Source organism: Centruroides sculpturatus, unplaced genomic scaffold (genome assembly GCF_000671375.1).
Source record: "Centruroides sculpturatus isolate CEXI.00-Female unplaced genomic scaffold, Cexi_2.0 scaffold540, whole genome shotgun sequence".
NCBI classification, from domain to species: domain Eukaryota; kingdom Metazoa; phylum Arthropoda; class Arachnida; order Scorpiones; family Buthidae; genus Centruroides; species Centruroides sculpturatus.
Window position 1 is genome coordinate 492,165 of NW_019384831.1, and position 23,776 is coordinate 515,940.

Genomic DNA, 23,776 nt, shown 5'->3' on the forward strand with positions numbered 1-23,776 from the left:
TTTTGCTACTAAGTAGAGAGTTCTTTAAGGAAATATTAACAATTATATAAACACGGTGCGTAACTACTGCAGCGGGGATAGCAGAACTGCATTGTTCGAGAACTTACAACTGTGTTGGGTGTTCTCGCCGTGTAGCCAATAGGATGGAAAAAAGGGAATTACACTGGCCACAGATGAAACAAGAGCTTCTATAATATGTCTATTTTCATTTACTGTTTCTACTTTAATATAATAATTTAGTTTCCTGTAGTGTCCACAATAAATATTTTGTCCTTGTCAGTACTTTAGGCCTGCGCTGCATCATGCAAATTGTACGGATAAGAAATGAAAACATGCTATTACAATAAGAATAGTAAATTATTGTACCCTCATATTACAGTTAACAATTTTTAAGCAAATTTCATAAGACACTTCCCATTTTTGTTTACTTAACTCTGTATGAAATACGTTTGCAATGCCTGCATATTGCAAATTTAGTTCTTAAAACGTGCAATAGACGTTTTCGAAATATATTATTAAATTACTAAATACAGGAAACTACAAAGTTTTAATTAAAGATAAAAAATTCAAGAGGCACACTTGACATATACACAGATAACGCTAGTAGCGTTAGCATTATTTTATTAACTCTAACGAATCTGTATAAACATATATCTTTATATCTATATAAATACTAGAAGTTACCCGCGACTTCGCCCGCGAAAATTTTGCAAGCAAACCCCATTTATATTCAGTATTTCAACAACCATTATAAATGTTATATAACACCTACCGCTGAGAATGATAAGAATTGCCGAGAATCAAACGAACTATTTTCGATTTGATCAATTTTCTGGAACGTTTACAATCGTTCTATAATCAAACCAATATGCAATAACAAATTTGAATTTAAAACGGTTCGAACATTTGGATGAAAAATCAAAATATATAAAAATATTTATAACAATGTCTGAAATGTTATTAATTTAATACACCTAAGTACTCGATGAAGACTAAATCCTCTCCCTCTCCCCCCGCAAGGGAATTTCAAAAAATCCCTTCTTAGTGTGCTTTGCCATGGCCCTACTAAAAGTAAGATAAAAACAAAAAATCGCATCTAAAATAGTACAGTAGAAGCCGTTCTTCCGGTTAATGCTTAATGCTCTTCCTCTCCCCCCGCGAGGGAATTTCGAAAAAGCCCTTCTTAGTGTGCGTTTCCATGACGTATCCTAACTGTGTACCAAATTTCACCTCTTTAGGTCTAAGCGATGATGAATCAGTGAGTCATTCAGTCAGTCAGGACAAGGAATTTTATATATATAGATTAAAGGATTTAATACAAATATTTCATATCTTTTATAGAGAGATTTGTCATATTTCGTCTCGGTTTAGTTTCATAAATCGATGATACCTTTCTGGAAATACAATGCCTATTTATATCACGAATACTATGAAAAAATACAATTAATGCTTACATCATAAAAAATTACAAAAAAAAGGAACAGTTGTAAAAAGTGTTGGAAATTCCCAGCGATAGTATGAAAGAAAACACTATACCAGGACTCACAGGGAACAAGACAATTTTTATGATCCACAAGGTTAAATAGAAATAATCGCACGAACTAAAGAAATGTAAAGCAAAGAGGAGTTGATAGCTTTATGACTCGTTATTAGGACTGCACAAGAAAACGACGTGGAGTTCATTTTTCCCAATTACTCTTAAAACTAAATACTGAAATAATATTAATGCAAAAAAATTTCACACACAGAAATCTGAATATAAATCAAAACACACGTGAAACAGAGGCGAAAAACATACAAACTATAATTAAGAAAAATGTTAATAATGCGCTTGTCTACACAATAATAAAGAAAATATTATTGATTTACACTGGAAAAATCATCGTTCACAAAAGAATACAGGTTTCTTCATTTTAAATCGGTTTTAATTTAAAATGTTATTTTTAGAAAAGTACAAGAATATTCCAGAGTTGTGTAACTATATTCCTGTGGAAATAGCTTCTGCTGGTTTCGCAATGATGGAGACTTTTTTCTTTATAAGGTAAATATCTTCATATTGATAAAATTTTTTGATAAAATACTTTGATACTAGTTTCTATTTTCTTATAAAATAATGTAAATTATTCAATTTTATATTTCATGAACATAATTATATAGAAATTTATATTTAGTGTAATATTACGGTATTGGTGTCTTAACAAATATCAAAACAGTTTATAACAAAATTTAAACTTTGTAAAATCATTATAAATTCTTCCATATACTGAGTTACTAAAAAAATTTTTACAACAATTTACATTTGGTAAAAACTTAATATTAGGCCGTTTTCATACAGACCACTGAATGGTGCCACTGAGTGGCGCAACCAAGTGGTGCATCTGAAATCAATTCGAAGATAGGGCAATTGCTCCTGTTGAAATTATTATATAATAATTATATTGTAAAATTGTATAGATTAACATATTAGTAGCCGTTACGATTAAACAAAAAAAGTCTTCAGGCAACGAAATGGTCAATCTAAATTGTTCTCCGAGACGTGAGCAGACTCTTCATTGTGAAAGGCACCATTACAGCATTACTATCGACAATATTCAGCACTACAAATAATTTTATACTGCATAATTTGATAAAACATTAATATATTGTTAGTGTAAAATTAAAACAACTACACGTAGGATAATTCACAATGTTTTTTTTTTTTTAAACAAATTTCAGCGGTTTTCTTATCTCGTATTCTTACCAGAACAGTGTGAAAACTGCGATGGATATTTTCGTCTTATTGAGAAAGAGAATCATCAGGTGAGTGAATTTTATATTTATTTGTATATGTTGATAATTCGTTCAGATATAGTGCAATAAATGGTGCAAAATTTGAAGAAAAATTGTTTTAAATATAAACTTTACTCAGAAAGACGAAAATACGTTGGCTCACCGATTTTGATAAAGTTTTTAAGTTTAAAGTGCATTCCCAAAGACTGACATGTACCAAACAGAAAAGCGCAGTACACAAAATTTAACGAGAAAATTACAGGTGCAAATTTCTTAAAACTTTCATAATTCTTTTTATGTAATGAATGGTTGATAGTTTGATGCAGATGTGCCTTTTTCTTAGTTTTAAAGCTGGTGAGTAAAATTTTGTTAATACTGTGAGTAGCCGGGGTTAATGATTGCGTCTTTACCCGTTTACTGGTGACCGTTTGACAAAAACCGCTCACATTGTCTGTGGATGGCGTTTTTCTTTCGAGGCGCGTTTACTCGTGTCTCGGGATCGGCTTGTCAGATCGAGTAGGAGAATAAGCAAGGTCGTGTGGGCGGTATCCGAGTAACAGAGAACATTAACAAACTTAATCTATATCTATATATATATATTATATATATATAGACGTGTTTGTGCATATATTTCACTCTGCAGGCAAAACTACACATCGCACATGAATGGTGTTTGTGTGTGGTAGTAGCCCCAAGTCTCCCATCGTGCACTATGTTGGGTGCGTCTCGACAGCTATAAGGATGTGGGAGATATGGGGGTTGAAAGTGATTGACTTTGAAAATGAGTAACAATGAAAATGTTAAGAATGGAAGTGTTGAGTAACAAACGAAGTGTTAAGAGAAAGTGGAGTGCAAGATTTACAGGCGCAGATGTTTCTTTTGCGTTTTTGCGAGACATCAAACATATTTTTAGACCCATGTAAAAATTCTCTAATTAGACTGGAAAAGGGGAACCTAATTCTTGCATTTTGTGAAAACGAGTAAGATTGGCTATAATGTAATCTTAATCTTAAACTTTAATGTTTTAAAATATTCGAAGACCGTTATGTGTGAGTAGTGGGGATGGCTTTGGAGACGTGTTACGCACATGCTTCAGTTGATTTTTCTTAAGTAAATGTAAACGAATAACAAAATAAAGTAGAAAGTGAAAAGTGAATAATAAAGTGTGAAAAGTAAAAATATAAAAAACAATGCCAAAGCGTAAGAAAGAATTTTTGCGGTCTCCAATCATATCTAAAAGGCAAAAGATGGCAGGAAGAAATGAAACCACGGAAGAAAGAGAAGTACAGTACCTATAACATTGCTACGAGAAAATTATCAATGAAACAGAAATAATCAGACAGAAGAGCAACTTGAATATTATAGGAAAACACATCGAATCAGTGAAAGATTATGTAGAGAAGAAAAATAGTTTTTTATATTAAAAAAACTATATTAAATGCAAATGTACGAACAAATAAAAACACAGCGAAGCAGGTACTTGCAGCTAGTAAGGATAAAATTTTAATGAAGAACTAAAAGCTAAACAAAAGGTTAGAGGAGTACAGGTATAATATTGAGGAATGACCCGCGTATTAAGGATTCTATCTACCAATACATATATATACCGAACAGCACCTCTATATAATTTTGCAAAGACATATTTCAGAGTAAAAAGACATGTAAAATTTTTAAATAAAATGTTTATATTTTCATAGCTTATCGACTCTCTATAAAACTTTCATCGATTTTTAGTATGTTAATACCGACCTTGTTGGAAAGTTCTTATTATCAGTTATGTGGCTTTCGTATACAATGTAATTTAATATTTTTTACTTGCTGCATAACTTATTTACCAATGTTTTTGATTATATAACATTGTTTAAAAATTACTTTAGCTTTAGCAATATGTGGAAATAATATAACTCTGTTTGGTGGGATACGGCGACACATCTCATGAACGATGGGCATATGCCTACAGCAATGACTTTACACGAGGTCATTTTCATGTGTTAGTAACATGAACTAAACCTGAAATATTCCACGTGGCCAGCGTAACTAGAGTATCCCGTGTCATTAGACATTATCTAGAAATCAACTACCAGAGTTCTGTTGTTATCCTCTTGGACATTCGTCGGCCTCGAGCAGTATGTTCTAGTAATGATAGTTATAACCTTCTAAATTTAAATAAGCTCAGTTATGTTTCCAGGAACGACTCCTTTAAACTGGAATCTTATTAATGTAATGTTATTTGATAAACATTTTTGAATTAATTTACTTAGTATACAATTTTTTATTGCAGATTAACAGTGCCAGTATTTTGTCTTCTAGCAGCGACGATTATTTTACCTCTTCTAGGAGATGGTCCTCATTGGAATGACCTGTTAAGCGATGTTCATGATATTGCAGAGAATTGGCCCAAATATGTTTTTCATTACAATAATTTCATAGAACACACTGCTGGAATTTCTCTTGTAAAATTACAAATGTATACATTATATAGTATTTTAAAATATATAATATATTAATTAAATGTTATTAACATTTACAGCGACTTGATCATTTATGCGCTTTGTTTCAGCAAATTCTTGTGGCTATACCTCTACTCTATATAAACAACAGGTATGTTTTGGCGTTTTTATTTTTAATCATTACTCTGTCAACTCTCCGAAAACTATTAGGCCTTTTAATAATGTTCATTTTGTGTTTAGCTTTTAATTTCAAAATATCAGTACAATATTCAGATATTATCAAAAAAAAATTTATTCAAAAGAAATTAATCAATTTGTTCTGCGTGTAACAGATTTCGGTACTTTTGCACTTGGCGAAAATAAAATAAAGCTTTCGAAGCTGGTGTTGAGGAAGAACTGTCTTCCGTTTATTCATACAAAATCGTTATTCATGCAATCATCGAAATATAAACTAAGCTTCTTCAAAAACAAAACCAGTGGGAATTGCTTTTCTTTTCACTAACAGATAAGTTAAACGGATTTGCCATGCAAAATTTTGAAAAGACATCTCAAGGAATCAAGTGTTAAATATCAGTCGTGAAACGTAATAGTTTAGGATTTCCAGTTTATATGAAATGCATGCTGCTAACAGTAGTAGATATTGTATAATCTTTTACTGACCACAAAAATCTCCCTTCATTTTAAAAGAGAAAATTTATATTTGAAAATTTGGTAATGATTTTCATTATCCAATTTAATTTACTTCTTTGAGAAATGATTGTGATTCAAGCAACAATGATATATAAATATAGATTAAAATAAATCGCCCATAAAAAGTAAACTATACCTTGCAATAGAAACTAAAAATATTTACTGAACATAATTCCTTAACGTTATTTTTGTACCACTTTTTCCAACCGTTTTGGTTTTGCAATAAATTTGCAAATATGCAATCCTTTATATCGATATAGAACACATTCTTAACGACGTAAAGAAACTTCGTGAAATGCTTGAAAGCAACATTTAAACCATTTGAAAAGCAAGATCTTATCGTAAAAAATTTCTCTACAAAACTAGGCATTCTTTATATGTAAATACGTGATAAAAACGCGGTAAATTCACGTCATCTGCCAGTTGGCTGGGCGAGAACTCGCTACCAATTACTTAATTTGATTATAAAATTGTGATATCGTCATTGGAATACATATGTAATAGATACAGGTAACCCCAGTATAACACGGTAGTTACGTTCCAAAAAATTGCCGTGTTATGCGAATCCGTGTTATACGAAACAAAGAACTAATACGAAAAGGAGGGTTAGGTTCCAAAAATTAAAAAACATTCTAATATATTTTCATAATTTAGATAAATATCTTCATTAAAATTTTTTAAAGTGATACATATTAATATAAATTAAACAATGTTTTCTTCGTCATCACTAAAAACACTATTAATTAACCGAGAGCGTTTTCTTTTTGGCAAGTTATCCTTATCCTCTGAGCATTTTTCTGCATTATCTTCAGATCCATGCTTTACCTTTTGCAAAATGTATGTAATTTTAGATTGCTTGCTTCTAGTTAAAAGGTCTTTATAAATTTCCTTATATGGTGCTAAGCACTTATGAAGAATAAAGCAAGTATGGAATAAGGGAAAAACATTCGGCAACATCAGAAGCAGAAGCGTCGCGATCTGGCAACATTGAAACAAGTTTCGAGAAGGACCACCTGTATCGACAGAAGGCGAGAAGAGAAAATTTACATACTTAAGTACTAATAGTTCACGAAAATAATAATTTTCGTGCACTATTAGTACCTAAGTATGTAAAAATTTATTACATTTCCTGTTGTACGAGGGTTTTACCCAATTCTCGAACCGTGTCAGAGTGAATCCGTGCTAAAAAAGAACCGTGTTATACGGGGGATGGTACCAATTCTCGAACCGTGTTAGAGCAAATCCGTGCTATAAAAGTGCCGTGTTATACGGGGGTTACCTGTATAACAATTAATTAGAGATAGTTCAGAAAGTACTTTGTTTAATTCTTTGTAATTTAAATGAACAAAACAAAAATGAATATATATTTTTTATTTTTAGATGGCCGAAGTACGGAAAAATTATCACAGCGATGTTAATTGTGGCAGGAGTTGTATCACACGTTATTAATACAAATGTATACAAAGATCACACAATGTTTGGTTATTCTACTGATTACAGGTATGTACAGTACTTTAATTTTATATAAATTTGTTTACAGGACACCACACTATAAAGTCAAAAATCAGATATACGTTACTAGAGAAAAACAAAAAATATTAAAATTTCATTATTACATTGAGAAAAACAATAAAAACACTTTTCATTAAGACACTATTACTAATACTGGCAAAAATCGCTAATTTCTTTATAATACATTTTAAATATGTACGAATTTATTAACATGTGAATTGTTATATCCACAAGATTAAAGAATGATGTACTACAGATGTCAGACGAACGGAAAGATGTTTATCAGAATAGCGTATTGTATTGAAGGTTCCACAGAGAATTATCTATCAATCGTGATGCAACCGATTCTGGTATGGTAAAGAAACATAATAAATTTAGATAAAATTATGATAAAATTTTTCACTATGGCAAGGCAATAGCGCTATAAACAAAGATAGACGAGCTGAATCTTACTTCTGGGACATTTGTTGTAGGCTAATAGAAGTGTTGTTTGTAGAAAAATGCTATTATTTCATTTTATTTGAAAAGCATCACAAACAACGAATTGCATTCGGGATAACAACACACTTCTCATCGTCTTCAGATTTTAAATTATGAGAATGTGATTCACGCTGAAAAATATCTTTTGAATCACTAAGATTTCTATATAGTGTAAATGTTTTATACAAATAAAATAGATTTTCCTCGCTCCTTCAAGTTCGTCAGTGACTAAATTTAGTACATAATTTCTCGAATTATACGAAAATATTCTCTGCATGGACTGAAATCTCTTAATACTAGCTAGATTAAACATGGCCAACATACGGCCCATCTAATGAATTTACGTGGCCAGCGATCAATCCTTGAATATTAGCTACTCAACTCCGAATAGTTCGATGAAAAATTCTGACGCCCAAGTAAAAATAACAAAAAAGGTCAACAACTCACTATGCGTTTAGAGTTAATCCTCCATTACAGATCTCTTAAGTACAGCGTAGAATGTTGGTAAAGCATGATATTGTGAAAAACGTATCTAATCTCTATGTACAATTTAGTTTCTACAGTATGACACTACAATGAGATCTCGCACCACTTCAAAATTTTCCTAGGGCAGCCTCTGATTCGATCCGTGGAAAAAGTTTTCTTTCCAATTCGGCCCGGGGCAAAAACTGTTGGCCACCCCGGAGCTAGATGGTATTTGCATGCTCTGTAAATAGCGTAAATTTGACAGCTCTGTAAATAGCGTTGAATAGGAGAACTTAGTTTATCATCATAAAATATTTTGGAGTTGTATTGCTTGTGTTTTTAATATTAGTAATGCATTGTAAAGCGTTCAAACGTCTTACAGCATAATGTAACCGAATAATCTGCAAAACGGAGAAATGTCGCTCTTCATTATAAGATAAAAATTCGCCTGCATAATGAGGAAAGCTGATTTTTTAATAACGTTTTCCTTTGTTTGAACATTACGATGTCTTCTTTAACAGGTTAATTATGGGTTTGTAAAGTTTACAGTGGGGATAGCTGTAGGCTCGATACACATATTCCAGTACACCTATTAAAACGATCAATCTCCGTTCTTCATATTTTTTAATTTGCTCTAAAATAGATCAATTGTTCATAATATACCAAATATAAATTGGTTGAATTTTAATGTGAATTTTGAATTTATCAATTTTCTATAGTTTTTTTTTTGTTTTGATTTAAATAAGTAATTGGCAAATTTTTAAAAAAATTCTGTTAGTTATGCTACTATATTAATATTTTTATATTGTTTTCTTTACATCATTTTCAGAAAACTTGTAAATTACGTAAATCATAATTACTGGAAACCTTATTATTCACATCTCAACTCATTTTTTACTGGATTTTTACTTGGAAGCTTTCTGTTGAAAAAAAGAGAAATTAAATTTGCTCGTGTAAGTATCAATATTTTTAAAGAAATGCATACAATTTTACAAATTTTGTTTAATCAAACAGCCAAGTGTTTGTAATTAATTAACTTAAATTAGGTTAGAATATTATTTGTACACTACATCAACGTCGTCAGAATGAAGGCTTAACGACCATCTACACAGACTATTCGCGTTTTTTAAGAGCATTAGCCAAACGAAACTGTGGTGTTCAGTTACAGCTATACACTTTTTGCCATATATGTAAGGACGTAGTTTTCCAATAGCCAATTTAATGCATAAATATTTCTTCTGTGTCGTCGGATAATTTCACTCGATTGTATTAAGCGTTAGACTGATGTAACATACGGAATGCTCTCTTCTGTCATCTTATTGAAATAGAGTAGCCCCTAATTCTACATCACACGTATCTGTGTGATATAACACATTCTTTCTGGGTTAAAGTAACTTAGAACTGGTGAGTTACAGATTTCCTTTAATCGTATAAAACTTTCTTGTTCGGGATCTCTCCAGATGAACTTTTCATTGATTCTCAGTAAACAAAATAATGATGTAATGATAGTCGAGAAATTTTTTTCCATTAGTCTAAAACGTGGATGGCCAATGTTTTAATCACTACGGGCGACCTGCTTTTGAAGCTTTTGGCGGCGGGCTACTAACTCTAAAAGTAGTAATTTAAAGCCAAAAATAAGTTTAAATTGAAAATAAACATAGATAATACCAATACCAATTCAATGTCATTACCATTCATATTTTAATAACAGCAATTAATGATGACTTCACACAAACATAAAAATAGTATGTAAATAAAACAAAATGTCCTTTATCATTATAATTGCCTTACAGTCCTTATTTTTAATTTATTTTTAATGGTCTACTTGAACATTATTCATTAATTAATAGGACTTTACACTGCTGTTTAAAAATTGACACAATAATGAGAATTAGTTCAGAAAAAACAAATTTTCTTTATTAAATCACCTGTTGTAGTAACTTTTACTGTACACTTAAATGTGTTTCGGGCTAACACGACCCTCATTAGCAGTATAACTAAAAACCACTACAATAAATAGGACATATTGTATATTAATTAAAAATATATATATTTTATTGTTGAGAATTTACTTTGTATTTTTAATTAATATACAATATGTCTTATTTATTGTAGTGGTTTGTAGTAATACTTCTGATGAGAGTCGTGTTCCCGAAACACATTTAAGTGTACAGGAAAAGTAACTATACAGGAACAGACTCCGTCTCCGCTTATACTGGCAGTACCCAGACCCTAAACACCGGAGTTCGATTGGGGGTTCGCGCCTCACTCGGACGGGCTGGCAGCAGAAGTTTTCCGGGTTTTCCTCCTTGTCGATGACGCCTAAATAGGGGCAAGCTTCCCATTAAAGTCCTCCCGGAAAGCATTCTATCTCCCTTTCTCGCATTGGCCGTCTCTTCGATCGCTGTGCGATCTCCTCTCCTGTGTCTTCCGGAGTACAAAGCGTAAGGCTATACACTCCTCTATCAAGATGAAAGTGAACTACTACACGTGATTTAATAAAGAAAATTTGTTTTTTCTGAACTAACTCTCATTATTGTGTCAATTTTTAAACACCAGTGTAAAGTCGTATTAATGAATAATAGGATTCCGGGTAACAGTTTTTACTCTGAAGCAGTAGCAGTAGTTATTCATTCTCGATCGATGACTTATTCGGTCCTAGTCTAATCCGAAAATTTGTTCGTTACGTGCTTATCGCAATTACCCTCTTTTCGCTAAATACTGCGCACGTGCCATTGTAGTAAAGATTGTTTCTCACACCTCTTGTCTATTGATGAAACCACTTCTGCTTTAATTCTTTCAAACTGTCGATATACATAGATTTATATAAAGTACGTTTTGTCGAACTATTTTGTTTTCACTTCTGTACAGTGCAATAATTCACTCTTTTCTTTGAAGAGAACAACGCTAATATGTGACGTCATTATCTAACGTTACTTTTTCTCATTCGATGGCGTCAATGTGATCGTACTGCATTTACTGGAAGGTAAACACATCTGCATCTCTTCTCGTTCTCCGGGTTATACAGTCGCACACAAATGCGACTGTATAACATAAGCAAGACATCTAACAAGATTTTGTATCGATAACTTCAGAGTCACGAATATAAAATCAATTTAATATTGCAGAATGCTTTTGCTTTATTCGATCTTTCCAAAACATGAAAACAAAATATTTTCATAATAAATATAGTCATCCGTGATTTACGCGGTCAAATAATTTCACGATCCTATCGAGTATATCAAAATTCCCGTCAATCGAAATACAGTATCTATCTTTAGTAAGGAAAACTAGTAAAGCTGAATGAATTATTAATTCTACCGCATTTATAAAGATATTGCCGCAATTGATTTCGAGCGTAAATCAAATTCCGAGTTAAGCAAAGGATACCTGTACTTAAAACTCTTAATATGTAACTTCTCTTTCTCTCTTCCACCTGTCAGAATCACCTCAGCCATCTGTGTCGATGAGTCGTGGATTTTTATCTCTCTGCTTGATTTGGGATTTTTCGAAAATTCTTGTTTCTTGGGAAAGTTTTTCGTTTTATTTAGTTTGTTGAAGGTCCCCGGTTTGTAAATCTGTTTAGTACGCTTAACTTGATCCATTATTTTGGATTCTACGGCCATTTTTCGGCCGCGCAACTAAGAACGTTGTAACGGTCATTTTCGAACTTTACTTTAAAATTCCGGAAGATTCGTTAGGCATCCAGTCTTAATCTTTTGTTATGTTTTTACATGTTTCCGTCTGTGACTAAATCCGTTTTCATAAGACTACGACGATTTTTCATAGTTAGAAGGACTCGCTTTGTAGCGACGTTCGGGCTTTCCACCTGTCAGATCTGGCTGATACTCGGGTGTTTCCATCTCATTAATTTTGTTTTTATTCACTGTAAAATTTAAGTTTTTACTGTAATTAATTAGTGAGTTATTTAAGTTTTACTATTGCATCGGCTGTCGGGGTCAATGACATACCCCGATCAACCCTAACCTGTCGAATACAAATTCTGTTTTTTCTCGGCTCCGTTTCAACTTTCGGTGAACTTTCGCACGGTAATAGTAGTTATTATTCTGCTTCTAACACCGTTTTTCCGACATTTTCGCTCTTATTTTCAGCCATTTATTTTAAATTTCATTATTCACTTCTGCGAGCCGGTAGCAGGCTTCCCGCTTTGTGTATCAGGCTGATTTTCGGCATATCTCTTTGTGGCTCTTTATCACTCTTATGTGCTGAGTTTCGCTTTTCTGGCCCACATTATTTTCGTTGTTGTTACGTTTTTCGTCAGGAACGATCTCCAACTAAGTGTGCTACTCCAATCGAAACTAATTTAGTCGGTATTCGAGCGGCCGTCGTAAAACAGAATTTTGATTTTATACTAGGTTTATCAGTTGGTTTTCGCAATTTTTAAGTTGTTCTTTGCCTTCATAATAGTGATAAGGATTTTGCAAGTTATATTAGCCTACTATTGGCTTTTACAAGTGCACCTCGACTATTAACAGTCTACCATCGGTCCCTCAGCCCTACGGCAGACCTGGTATTAACGTTAAAGTTGGGGTCTGTAGTTCTCGACTCTACAGCGCTTACTCTTCTTAATGGAGAAACAGTTCCAACAAGCTCCAGTCGTTTTGGGGTCACTTCCCGAGGACGTTATAGAATCAATGACAAGTCAAGAATCAGTAATACCTGCCTTGATCCCCTTCTGATATGTCAACCGAACAACACTTACTACGCAAGCTGACTTATTTCTGGGAAAGATCATGGACTTATGCCCAAAGCATACAAACATTAATATTAAGATCAATCAGAGAATGGAGGTTCGGGATTATGTAGTAAAGATGCACGGTTTCTTATATGAGATGTGCGGAATAATCGGAGAACTACGCAGAAACAATGCAATAACAGAAGGAAAAATAAACAATGTGAGTCATCAAGAATTAAACATTGAACCACCAAAGTTTTCTCAACCGACATATGCTCAAATACTTAAAGGCAAGCAACACGACAAAAATAATAACAAAATCACTCACCACTAAACTTCAAAATGAAGGGTCACGGGGCAACCATGCAGTATTGGTATACCCTAAAACAACAGAGTAGGGTGAACAGAATGATATAGACACCATAGTTGCAACAATAATGATAGAGATTAAACCTGCAGAGATTGGAGTTAAAGTGAAAGATGTTAAAAGAGTTAGGAACGAAGGAGTTTGCTTTCATGTCAGAAATAACATGGTTGGACAAATACTATTCAAGGCCATAGGAAACATCCAAACCACTAAAGACAGAATCAGATGTCATATAGCGGAAGAAGAGAGACCGCGCATTATACTTTTAAATGTCCCATACTCGGTAGAAACAGAAGATCTTATGGACATTATTTTTAACCAAAATGACATCTGGGAAGATATTGACAGAGAAGAATTCTTTAGCTCCTGCAGGATTAGTACAGAAAACAACAAAGGCAAAGTACAAGAGAATTGCCGTCACATTGTTTTGTCGGTTACGCCACACATCCGTAATTTAATAATTAAAAACAAATATCTCTCCCTATCATGGGCGAATATAAGAGTTGATGATTATGTTCTAATTCTCCGGTGCTTTAAATGCACGGGCTTTAATCATATGGCCAGAGACTGTACAGAGTCCATTCACTGCTGCCACTGTGCGAAAGAACACAGATTCAACCAATGCAAGGAAAAACAAACAACTTCTTGTTGCGCCAACTGCATCAGGTTTAACAGAGAGCAGCAAATGATAAAAAAGTGCCGACAAATCACAATGCCTCCAGCAGGAACCGCCCCACACTGATAAAAATAAAAAATCAAAAGATAAGACAGACGGATTGTGGGGTCTAATAGCAACAATGGTACCACTCTGCACTTGACAAATACTCAAAGGAATCGTCATAGTCAACAAAACAGACCCTACAATAATAAGAATATAAATTTTACCATTCTGAGCATAAACGTACAGAGGTCGAAGGCTGAATCGTCCATTCTCCTAAAAATAGCAGAGGAACAAAGAGCTGATATTATGTGCATACAGGAACCACACCTCGTGGGCAACTCCATTGTCAGGTATGGCAGTTGGAGAGTCTTTCCTCATCAAAACTTCACTGAAACAATCAAATCTGGCATTCTCATAAAAAACAAAAATATTCCGGCTAACTTCTGCTCTGATCTCAGCTCAAAATATACTATACTACTACAGTACTGCTCACTTTAAATAAAAAAGACTTATACATATCATCTGTATACTGCTCACCATTTGAGTGTATGGCACCTCTTCTAGATAACCTACAAGAAATTAATAACAAGATCGGAAGTAAACCTTCGATTATAACAAGTGACTTCAATGCCAAATCGCCGACTTGGCACAGTCCTGAAGAGGACGGAAGAGGTTATAATGTCTGCGAATTTCTGTCAATTAATTACATGATATCTTGTATTACAAGTCCCTTGGCGACTTACTGCTGTACCAGAAATAGGATTTGGGTAGACATAGTGATTGCTGATAAACATGCCCATAACCTTATTAATTCCTGCTATACAATTGACGAAATCGGAGGAAGTGACCATAGATACATCAAAACAACCATCGTTAATTAATACTGATCTGTCATTAAAAGAATACAACCTCAAGAAAATTACTAATTGGACACAGTACCAGGAACTTTTCAAGATTCATTGGGCACAAAAACAAGCACAAGATCTCCACGAAATTGAATACATTAACACGTTAGCTGCCCACTTTACCACATCAATCATCACCTCTTACCATCAATCCACCACAATTATAGAATCAAAACGGTCAAACACCCCATGGTGGAATAATTCTTTGAGTGAGCAAAGGAAGAAGGTTCGCGGGTTATACAAAAGATACCAAAAAGAAAATGATTTTATAATTAAAGAGACAAAAAAGAAGGAATACTTACGGGAATTTAGCAAATGCAAAATTAGCATAAATAAAGCCCGAATGATAGCGTGGAGGAATTACTGCACTGAAATCGACAATGGATCGACATGGAGCGACCGTACCATATAATTTTAAAACCAAGGAAAAATATCATACTTCCAGCATACATAGACAAAGAAGACGGAACATGAACAACGAACATAAGAAAAACCTATCATCATTTTCTCAACTTTCATTTTCCAAAAGACGACAAAGAAAATGGCAATGAAGAACAGGAAAGCATCAGAAACTCAATTGAAGCTCCGCCAGCAACAAACAACGATCCCCTTTTTACTTTTAAAGAAGTTGAGACAGCAATAAGGACTATGAGAAACAAAAAAACTCCAGGAATAGATACAATAACAGCTAAAATGGTGAAGCAGGCTTTTAATGCTGTACCGATCGCTTTCATTTATACATACAATAAGTGTATGGAGCTCTCTCAATTCTCACGCATCTGTTTTATTCCAATGACAAGCAAAACCAGCCATAGCAATGCCAATGACTTTAGACCAATAAGCTTACTACCCACATTGGGGAAAGTCTTGAATGGACTTGTTATAGGAAGAATCAGCTTTCACTTATACAGTAAACAACTACTACACCCAAAACGGTATGGGTTTGTTCCCAAAAAATCTACTAATTATGCCTTACACAGTGTCACTTGATTTATTCGTGATGCCTGGAAAAAATCACATCATGTCCTCCTTACTTCTATTGATTATCATAATGCCTTTAACAGCTTTGGTGGCCAGCATTACTTCGATAGCTTAAATCATTCCAGTGCCCAAAAAATTTATATCTATTAATGAAGGATTACCTTAATAATCGTACGTGGTTGGTGTATACGACATGGATAGTCCACTTATACAACCCATGACAAGAGGCTGCCCCCAAAGATTTCGTTCTAGTCCAGGATTATGGAACATCATGCACGATAGCCTTCTGAACATCAAGCCTAATAATATAAATGCACAATGGTCGTTACAAGCATACGCTGACGACACTCTGATTATGATGGCACATAGGAATAGCGAGAAAATGCAAACTGAAGCTAATAAGTTACTAAAAAAAGTAAACAACTGGAGCATAAACAATAAGCTCGAAATAAACATCAGTAAGTCAAGTTGCATGCTCATGACCAAAGGTAAACAGCTTCAGAAACCGCCATCATTAAAAATAAATAATTCTAGAATACCATACACAAAGGAAATGAAATATCTTGGACTTATCCTGGACCAGCGCATGAAGTGGAATTCCCACATTGATTACATTTGTATGAAGGCAACAAAATTATCTTACCTCCTTTGTTACGTAGGGGAAAAAGTGAGGCTTGAATAGCACTACCTTGGCCAACATTTACAATTAAGCCATAGAACCGACAATACTGTATGGATCCCACATATGGGGAAATGTCTCTACAAAGACTCATATAAAAAGGGCACTGCAAAAAATACAAAGGATTAGTCTTTTACATATAACAGGAGAGTACAAGACAACATCTACAGCTGCACTCCAGGTTCTTGTGGGTCTCCCATTGCTATATTTAAAAGCTAAAACTAATTGGGCACTCTGGAGGCTAACAAACCTCGACATCCAGTTCAAAAGAAAAAGGATCTGTACACTTATTTAGATATTAGTAGCCTTCCTAACTTGAACATCAACAATCTTTTCCAGCTGAACCTGAATACAAACATTTGGAATATTTCCCCACCTCGTCTTCATCCGGCGAAAGAAATTAAAATTGTTTACTCGAATAACGAAGATACTGAATTCCCTCATACAATATTTACGGACGGTTCAAAATTTAACAAAGGTGTAGAGGCAGCTTTCATTCACTATAAAAATAACAGGAACAGACAAAATCATAAGGAAACTTACCGGCTGGCAACCCATTGCTCAATCATGGAAGCTGAACTTTTGGCAATCCTGAAGGCTTTACAATATGTTAATAGCAACGTCAAAATCAACAATACTCATGTAAGCATCTGCTCAGATAGTAGAGCTGCTCTTCTTAGTAATTCAAACAATAAAAATAAAAACAGCTTACTTCGCCAAATCTCAGAAGAACTAGCAAATAATAAAAATACTGTTGCTTTTTAATGGTTACGTGCCCATACTGGAATACAGGGTAATGAAGAAGCGGACAAAGGGGCGAAAGAGGCAGCTAACAGCTCTTCAGAACTATGTTTTCGTGACATTCCAATCGTTTCGATAAAAACGCTTATCCAACAAACAACTATTAATATATGGCAGAAACTTTGGGAGGAAGAGACACAGGACGAATCACCAACAAGCTAATTCCTAACATCCCACTTAGGCTTAAGAGCGAACATTTTACAGTGGACTTTATTGTAAGTTGGTTATTCACCGCTCACGGGAACTTTCTCTCTTAACTCCAACGATTTCACCATAGCAACACCTCCACTTGCAACTGTGATTGATCCTCACAAAAGGACACTTTCCACCTAACCTTCGACTTCGCCTCTATCACCAGTAACGAGCCAAGTTATACCAAACTGTTCTCCTAGAAGGCTGTAATTGGCCATGTGCTTCCAGTGCTCTTGTATAGAACAAAAACATCTTCAGAGAACTGTATTCATTTATAAAAGAAACTGGTACTCTAGACGTGCGTAATAATATTAATTAAAATTTTGTACGCGCCTCCTTTGAGTAATTGTTTGTCAAGGCATTAAACCTAAAATTGGTGCCTTTGTCTTCTTGTAAATAGTGTACAGTCAATCCCCCTATACGATGGTAGATACGTTCCATTCTTTAGGAATCCGATTTCTTAGGAGTCCTTGACAATCACAGCCCGACACGTGTAAATTTTACGGACTACAGCTGTTTGAAAGGTTTTCTTTCATAAAATTAATCGATTCTAGACTAATTAGTCTCAACATTTCCAAAATACGTATATTTTTTTGGAAATAATCCGTATAAACTAATCTACAAACAAAAAATTGTTGGATTACTTACCGAGTGTGCACCATTCGACATCGCCGTTGCTGAAGCTTGTTTTCGTCGCGGAACAGCTCAGCAAACTGCAGCCGCGATTTCTGATGTTATTTTTCTGCGAAAACTTCGGTGAACTTTGGAGACATCATTAATATAAATAATTTTAATCGCCGTTGAATAAGAAATGTTTCTTTCACAAGAAATGTGTAAAATTACAGTGCTATATTAGACTTACGGTACCTAATTTACATACTGTACAAAGGATAGTTCACCTAAACTCTCCGTAGCGTGGCGCTAGACGGCGGAAAGCATATATATAATAATAATAAAGTTACAATAAATTAAGTTAATATATAATTATATATACAGTACCTAATTTATATATAATTAATATATAATTATATGAAAAGTACCTAATTTATAAATAATTTATATATAATACTGTACAGACGATAGTAATCTCTCCGTAGCGTGGCGCTGGAAGGCAGAAAATAGTTCGGCTGCCCGATGACGTTTTACATAATTATAAAAGTTTTTTACCGTTTTTTACGGATACCGTCGCAATTTTTTCGCTGTCTTATAGGAACCCGTTTTATAGGGGTCTACTGTATATAGATTGTTCTATTATTATACTTTGTAACAGCAAAGAACGTGCTGCCGTGATCTTAAATCCTACATCCCCTTTATTCACAATTGAATGTAATATCTCATTGTTGGGATTAGTTTCAGGTCATTTTCAGTTTTATACTTGTAACTCCAACTTAAATCCTCCGCTTTGCACCCAAAAGGGTGCTGCTGTATAATATCTCTTGTTGCACCGTTTGCGGTTTTCTTATGTAACGCCCTCTGTATGGGCATCTTGTCATACTGTTAATGTGCCTTTTACTTATGTAACAATTTTGTATTCTGTTAAATAAAACACCGATACTGACGCCTATTAAACTTCCACTCTCATCCCTTTTCTTATCTCACTTTACGTTTCACCTTTGCCTCTTCTCTTAATTTAACTCTTTTCCTCTCAATCCATTTCAAACCAGGCAATACCTACGAGTGGTCCTGGACTTTATCCCCTTTAAGCTAGAATGTATCTCTCCTACCTGTATAATCACGTAGCCGTATAAAGAAGTCTTAAATTGTTCTATTTTTGTCGTAATAGTAAAATTTGATCGTTGAAAACAGTTTTGAATGATATTACAGAAAACCCTTTTAGTATTTTGGATCGGTACTATTATATTGATAATGCTGGCAATATTTGGATTGCACGGTTATAAAAGAGAAACGTCACCAAACGACAGTATAGTGTATTTACATCACACGTTATCGCCATTTGCTTTTACTGTGGCCACGACATGGATTTCTGTTGCATGCATTACGGGATACGGTGGTAAGTAAATGAATTTTGAAGCAATTTCACATAAAATTTAGTTACGGTTTAAGTATTTTATTTCTAAATTGATTTCTTATTTAATATTAATAGCATGATTTCATTACAGGTATCTGTAATCAAATTTTTTCATTGCGAATATTTTGTATCTTGGATAAATTAATTATTTGGATCTACATGCTTCATTTACTAGTTTTAATGTATATCTATGGTCATTTACGAAAAGGTCTTTACGCATCAGCAATAACTCTGGTAAGATTAGTTTAACAAGTAAAAATAAATAATAAAAATTCAGTGAAGAGTTAATTAACTTTCCCGGATGACTTAAAAAACTACGACGCTCTACTTATCTAATTGTGTTTTATTACTAAAACTATATTTTTAATTATTATAAAATGGCAAGAAACATAATTTTGAACATAAAGATGGGTTTTATAATAAATTGTAAATGCTAGTAATCATGAAATTGTCGTGATGAGGGATCCTACTCGAAATAGGATATACAATCTCTCTTCATTTCCCCACTCTCGTTACCTTAAACCACTGACATTTAATAGCATGACTAGCGTAATAATAAACCTCCCTGTAAAAATTTTAAAACATTTCGATTTATAGCACAAAAGTTATTAAGCTTTTAATAAGGGTAATCAAAATGGTGCCCTCTGCACATACATAAATACATACAGAAAAATCCCTTGAATGATTTATATTTCTCAATGTAACGAGGTCCCCGTGACCAGAAATGTGAAAATCATGGAGGTTCTCTGTTTGACCGATTGCCATAGTTTTTTCTTTGCTATAGTTAACAGAGCCATTATTATAGTAAAATTTTATTAATAACCAATACGAAAATTGACTTCTTGTTAAGGCGCTTTTGGATAGATGAGAAATTTGGTTTACATTACCAATGAAATAAAAATGGCTTGATAATCTCTACAGTACTAATACCCTAATGGATTGAATCTCTACCGTACTAACAAATACGAAAGAGATGAAATCATGTATATGATACGTTCTCTATATGATACACCTGCTTTATCAAAAGTAAAATTCATGATAGGCTCATAGAGATTTATGGATATGATGTGATATCGGTTCAAGTAATACGGGCACATTTCTCAAATGTATTTAAAAGGAAAATCAATAGTAGATGCTTTTCGTTATTCTGACATTTTGAGTGAATTCTGGTTTGGAATAATACAAAAATTTTTGGAGTTCGTCACAGAAAAATTCTTCTCCAGAAAAATGCTTCTTTGTATATTGCGAAATAAATAGTTGTAAACGTTACAATATTTTTAAGTTACTGTACAAGTTTAATTCCTCTTAGAAACTCTTTTTCTGTACAGTCCTGTGTTTTATTTAACATTATTTGATAAGTAAGTGAGAAAAAATGAATGTTTGGAAATTAGAAATATGCCCAGTGTTGCCGCAATGTAATTTCAAAACGTACTGAAGCGCCTTCAAAAAATGTACTATTTTCCTTCAAAATGTACTAGTTCTAGGAATATATATATATAGTTTATTGTCAAATAATTTAAATTTAAATCTTATTTTTGGATTTTTTTGAAAGTTATTCAGAATTAATAATATATCTACACATCTATTACTTATTATAAAATGAGCATTACATTGACAACATTAATTAATAATACTATTGAATTTTACCTTAATTTTAATAACCAATCGTGCTTTAAAAAAATAATTATAAATTTGTTATATTATTTTATTCTTTATTATACTTTAAATTTTTTTGATGTTATTTCATCGCTTTACGAAGTGATGCAATAACATCAAAAAAATTTATACATAATTGCATCAGTTTTAGTACCTGTTTAATTAATTTCAATCATGACAGCAAAAGATAAGGATGCTTGTTTCTTTTAAACTATTTGATGAAAACGTTACATAAAATTGGAGTTGGATAATCATCCGAAATTATTATTATATTTTTGACTGGAAATTACATAATTTATGCAATTTTAGTTTAATTAAGTTCGTATAAAACTGACTGCTCGTACAAGTTTGCTTAAAACATGCAACTCAATAAAACCCCAAAATGGCAGCTCAAGAAGTAGATCACGCGTGTCCTGACCTTCTTATATAAACCTTGGAACACTCGGAAGAGCGGCCATTTTGGAACCACACGTAACATTAACCCTTTTTTCTTTTACTAGGATTACTAAAATTGAAGTTCATAATTTAAGAATTAAATTATAGTGGTAGAAAATAATATAAAAGTATTTATATTATTTATACTCGTACAATTTCAAAACTATTTTCTGTAATAATTTGTTTCTGACTTAACGGATATTTTGATATTATTGACGACAAAAGTTTAAAATCATTGATTTCCTTACCTGTCCATTATTTTTGTTTGACGGAGTTGAATTGTTTGGACCACGTGGCATGAAAAATTTTGTCAAGGTCCTGATGAGAATGTGCAGACAACTGAACGTGTGAAAGAAGACCACTGAGTCAAGACCGTTTACACGTGCAACTATCTATGTTGCTGACGTCGACGGACACACACCATTTGTATGTTGTGATTGGATAATTTAAATTAGCAAGCAGTGACACTAGTGAGACTTTATTAAACTAATTTTTTCTCATTTTTTCGTTAAGGCGTGAAATATTATTTTGTACCGTAAATGGTACTTGAAATATTATAATGTACTGAAAATGTACTAAAAATCTAAATGTACTTTCAATTTACTGGAAAGGGCAAAATGTACCAGAAAAAGTACAAATGTACTAGGAACGGCAACACTGAATATGCCCAAAAGTTATTCAGGTGGTGTGGAAATTTTGCTTATATATATTGTCACGAGTGACTAAAATTTAGAAAGTTTCTACGCCCAGAAAACTTACACGTTAAACTTCCTTCATATAAGGTAAAGTAAGGATGAGGCAAATGTGTCCTTAGATGATTAAAGAAATATGGGGGGACTTTCCTATCTTTGATGTAACCTGATATAAATATATAACATAGAGATTACTGAAAATACAGAAGTAATTTTTGGCATTATATAGAAAGCGTTAGATCAATGTTTAAATGTAAGCTTTTAAAACATAAATAACATCATAAAATTTAATTATTTAAGGATAAAAGATATTAGGTATGCCAGGAGGGCAAGTGGGCATAGTAAATATAACAGAATTTGTACGCAGAATGTTATTTAATGAATATCAAAGTATATTTTTTAATTAATGCATATTTTTTTCTTTGTTAGTGGATGTTGTTCTTAATGGTGATGATCCTAACTTTGATAGCGTCGTTACTCATGCATTTATTTGTGGAAACACCTTTGTATTATCTTATTGATAAAATAGTTGATTTTCTCTGTAAGAAGAAAAAAGTGGATTGAAAGGAAAAATGCAGAATTGATAATTTGGGTGAAAATCAAAACAACGACAACAATGAAGTCTAATAATATCAATTATTTTAATATGATTAATACACTTGAAGATATTGTGATTCCAAATATAATTAAATTGATTTGTAACAATATTGATTAAATGTATTTCTTTATTCGATATATTTAAATGTATTGAATAATGTAGGTTAACTGTATTCAATTGAAATATAATTAAAGTGATTTGTACTAATATTTGCAATATGTTGTAAAATTAAAATCTGCGGAAAAATCGCTCGACATTTCCTAATTTCGTATTAGATATATTGTATTTGCATGAATTTACGAAAATATATTATCTTATTGTTTCATTGTTTATTACAGGCATATATTCAAAAGCATACAGGTTGAAAATATTTTTTCTTATTACAAAATAAAAAAAATAAGTATATAATTATATTCTTAATAATTACAGTAGAGCGTCGTTTATCCGAAAGCTGGTTATCCGAAACGTCCGTTATCCGAACGAATTCTAGTCGGCAAATTTAAATTTTCGCTAGTGCTTTGGCGCTGCAATCTTCGGCTATTTCTCGGGCTACTCAAATATTTTACGTTTTTGATACTAAATTAACATCTGAAGTATAATTTTTTATTGTTTTTATATTTTTCAATTTTTTTTGTTTTGTACAAAATAAAAAAATAATTTTTAACGATACAATAGTCTTCGTTAGGCCAGAGTCGGTAGATTAACTGGTCTTTCGACT

The 23,776-nt window shown here is 33.0% G+C and overlaps 1 protein-coding gene across 1 annotated transcript in view; it reads left to right on the top strand.

Moving 5' to 3' along the window:
- The window catches only part of LOC111630128 (O-acyltransferase like protein-like), a 34,889-nt gene extending 11,813 nt beyond the window's left edge, over positions 1–23,076 (top strand). Inside the window, exons 7-15 of the mRNA XM_023374155.1 lie at positions 1,948–2,041; positions 2,716–2,799; positions 5,051–5,222; positions 5,300–5,370; positions 7,290–7,409; positions 9,196–9,319; positions 19,473–19,659; positions 19,769–19,911; positions 22,890–23,076. Coding sequence (XP_023229923.1) covers positions 1,948–2,041; positions 2,716–2,799; positions 5,051–5,222; positions 5,300–5,370; positions 7,290–7,409; positions 9,196–9,319; positions 19,473–19,659; positions 19,769–19,911; positions 22,890–23,024 — 1,130 coding nt within the window. The 3' untranslated portion in view covers positions 23,025–23,076. The remainder of the gene's footprint in view (positions 1–1,947; positions 2,042–2,715; positions 2,800–5,050; positions 5,223–5,299; positions 5,371–7,289; positions 7,410–9,195; positions 9,320–19,472; positions 19,660–19,768; positions 19,912–22,889) is intronic.
- Positions 23,077–23,776: the final 700 nt, after the last annotated feature.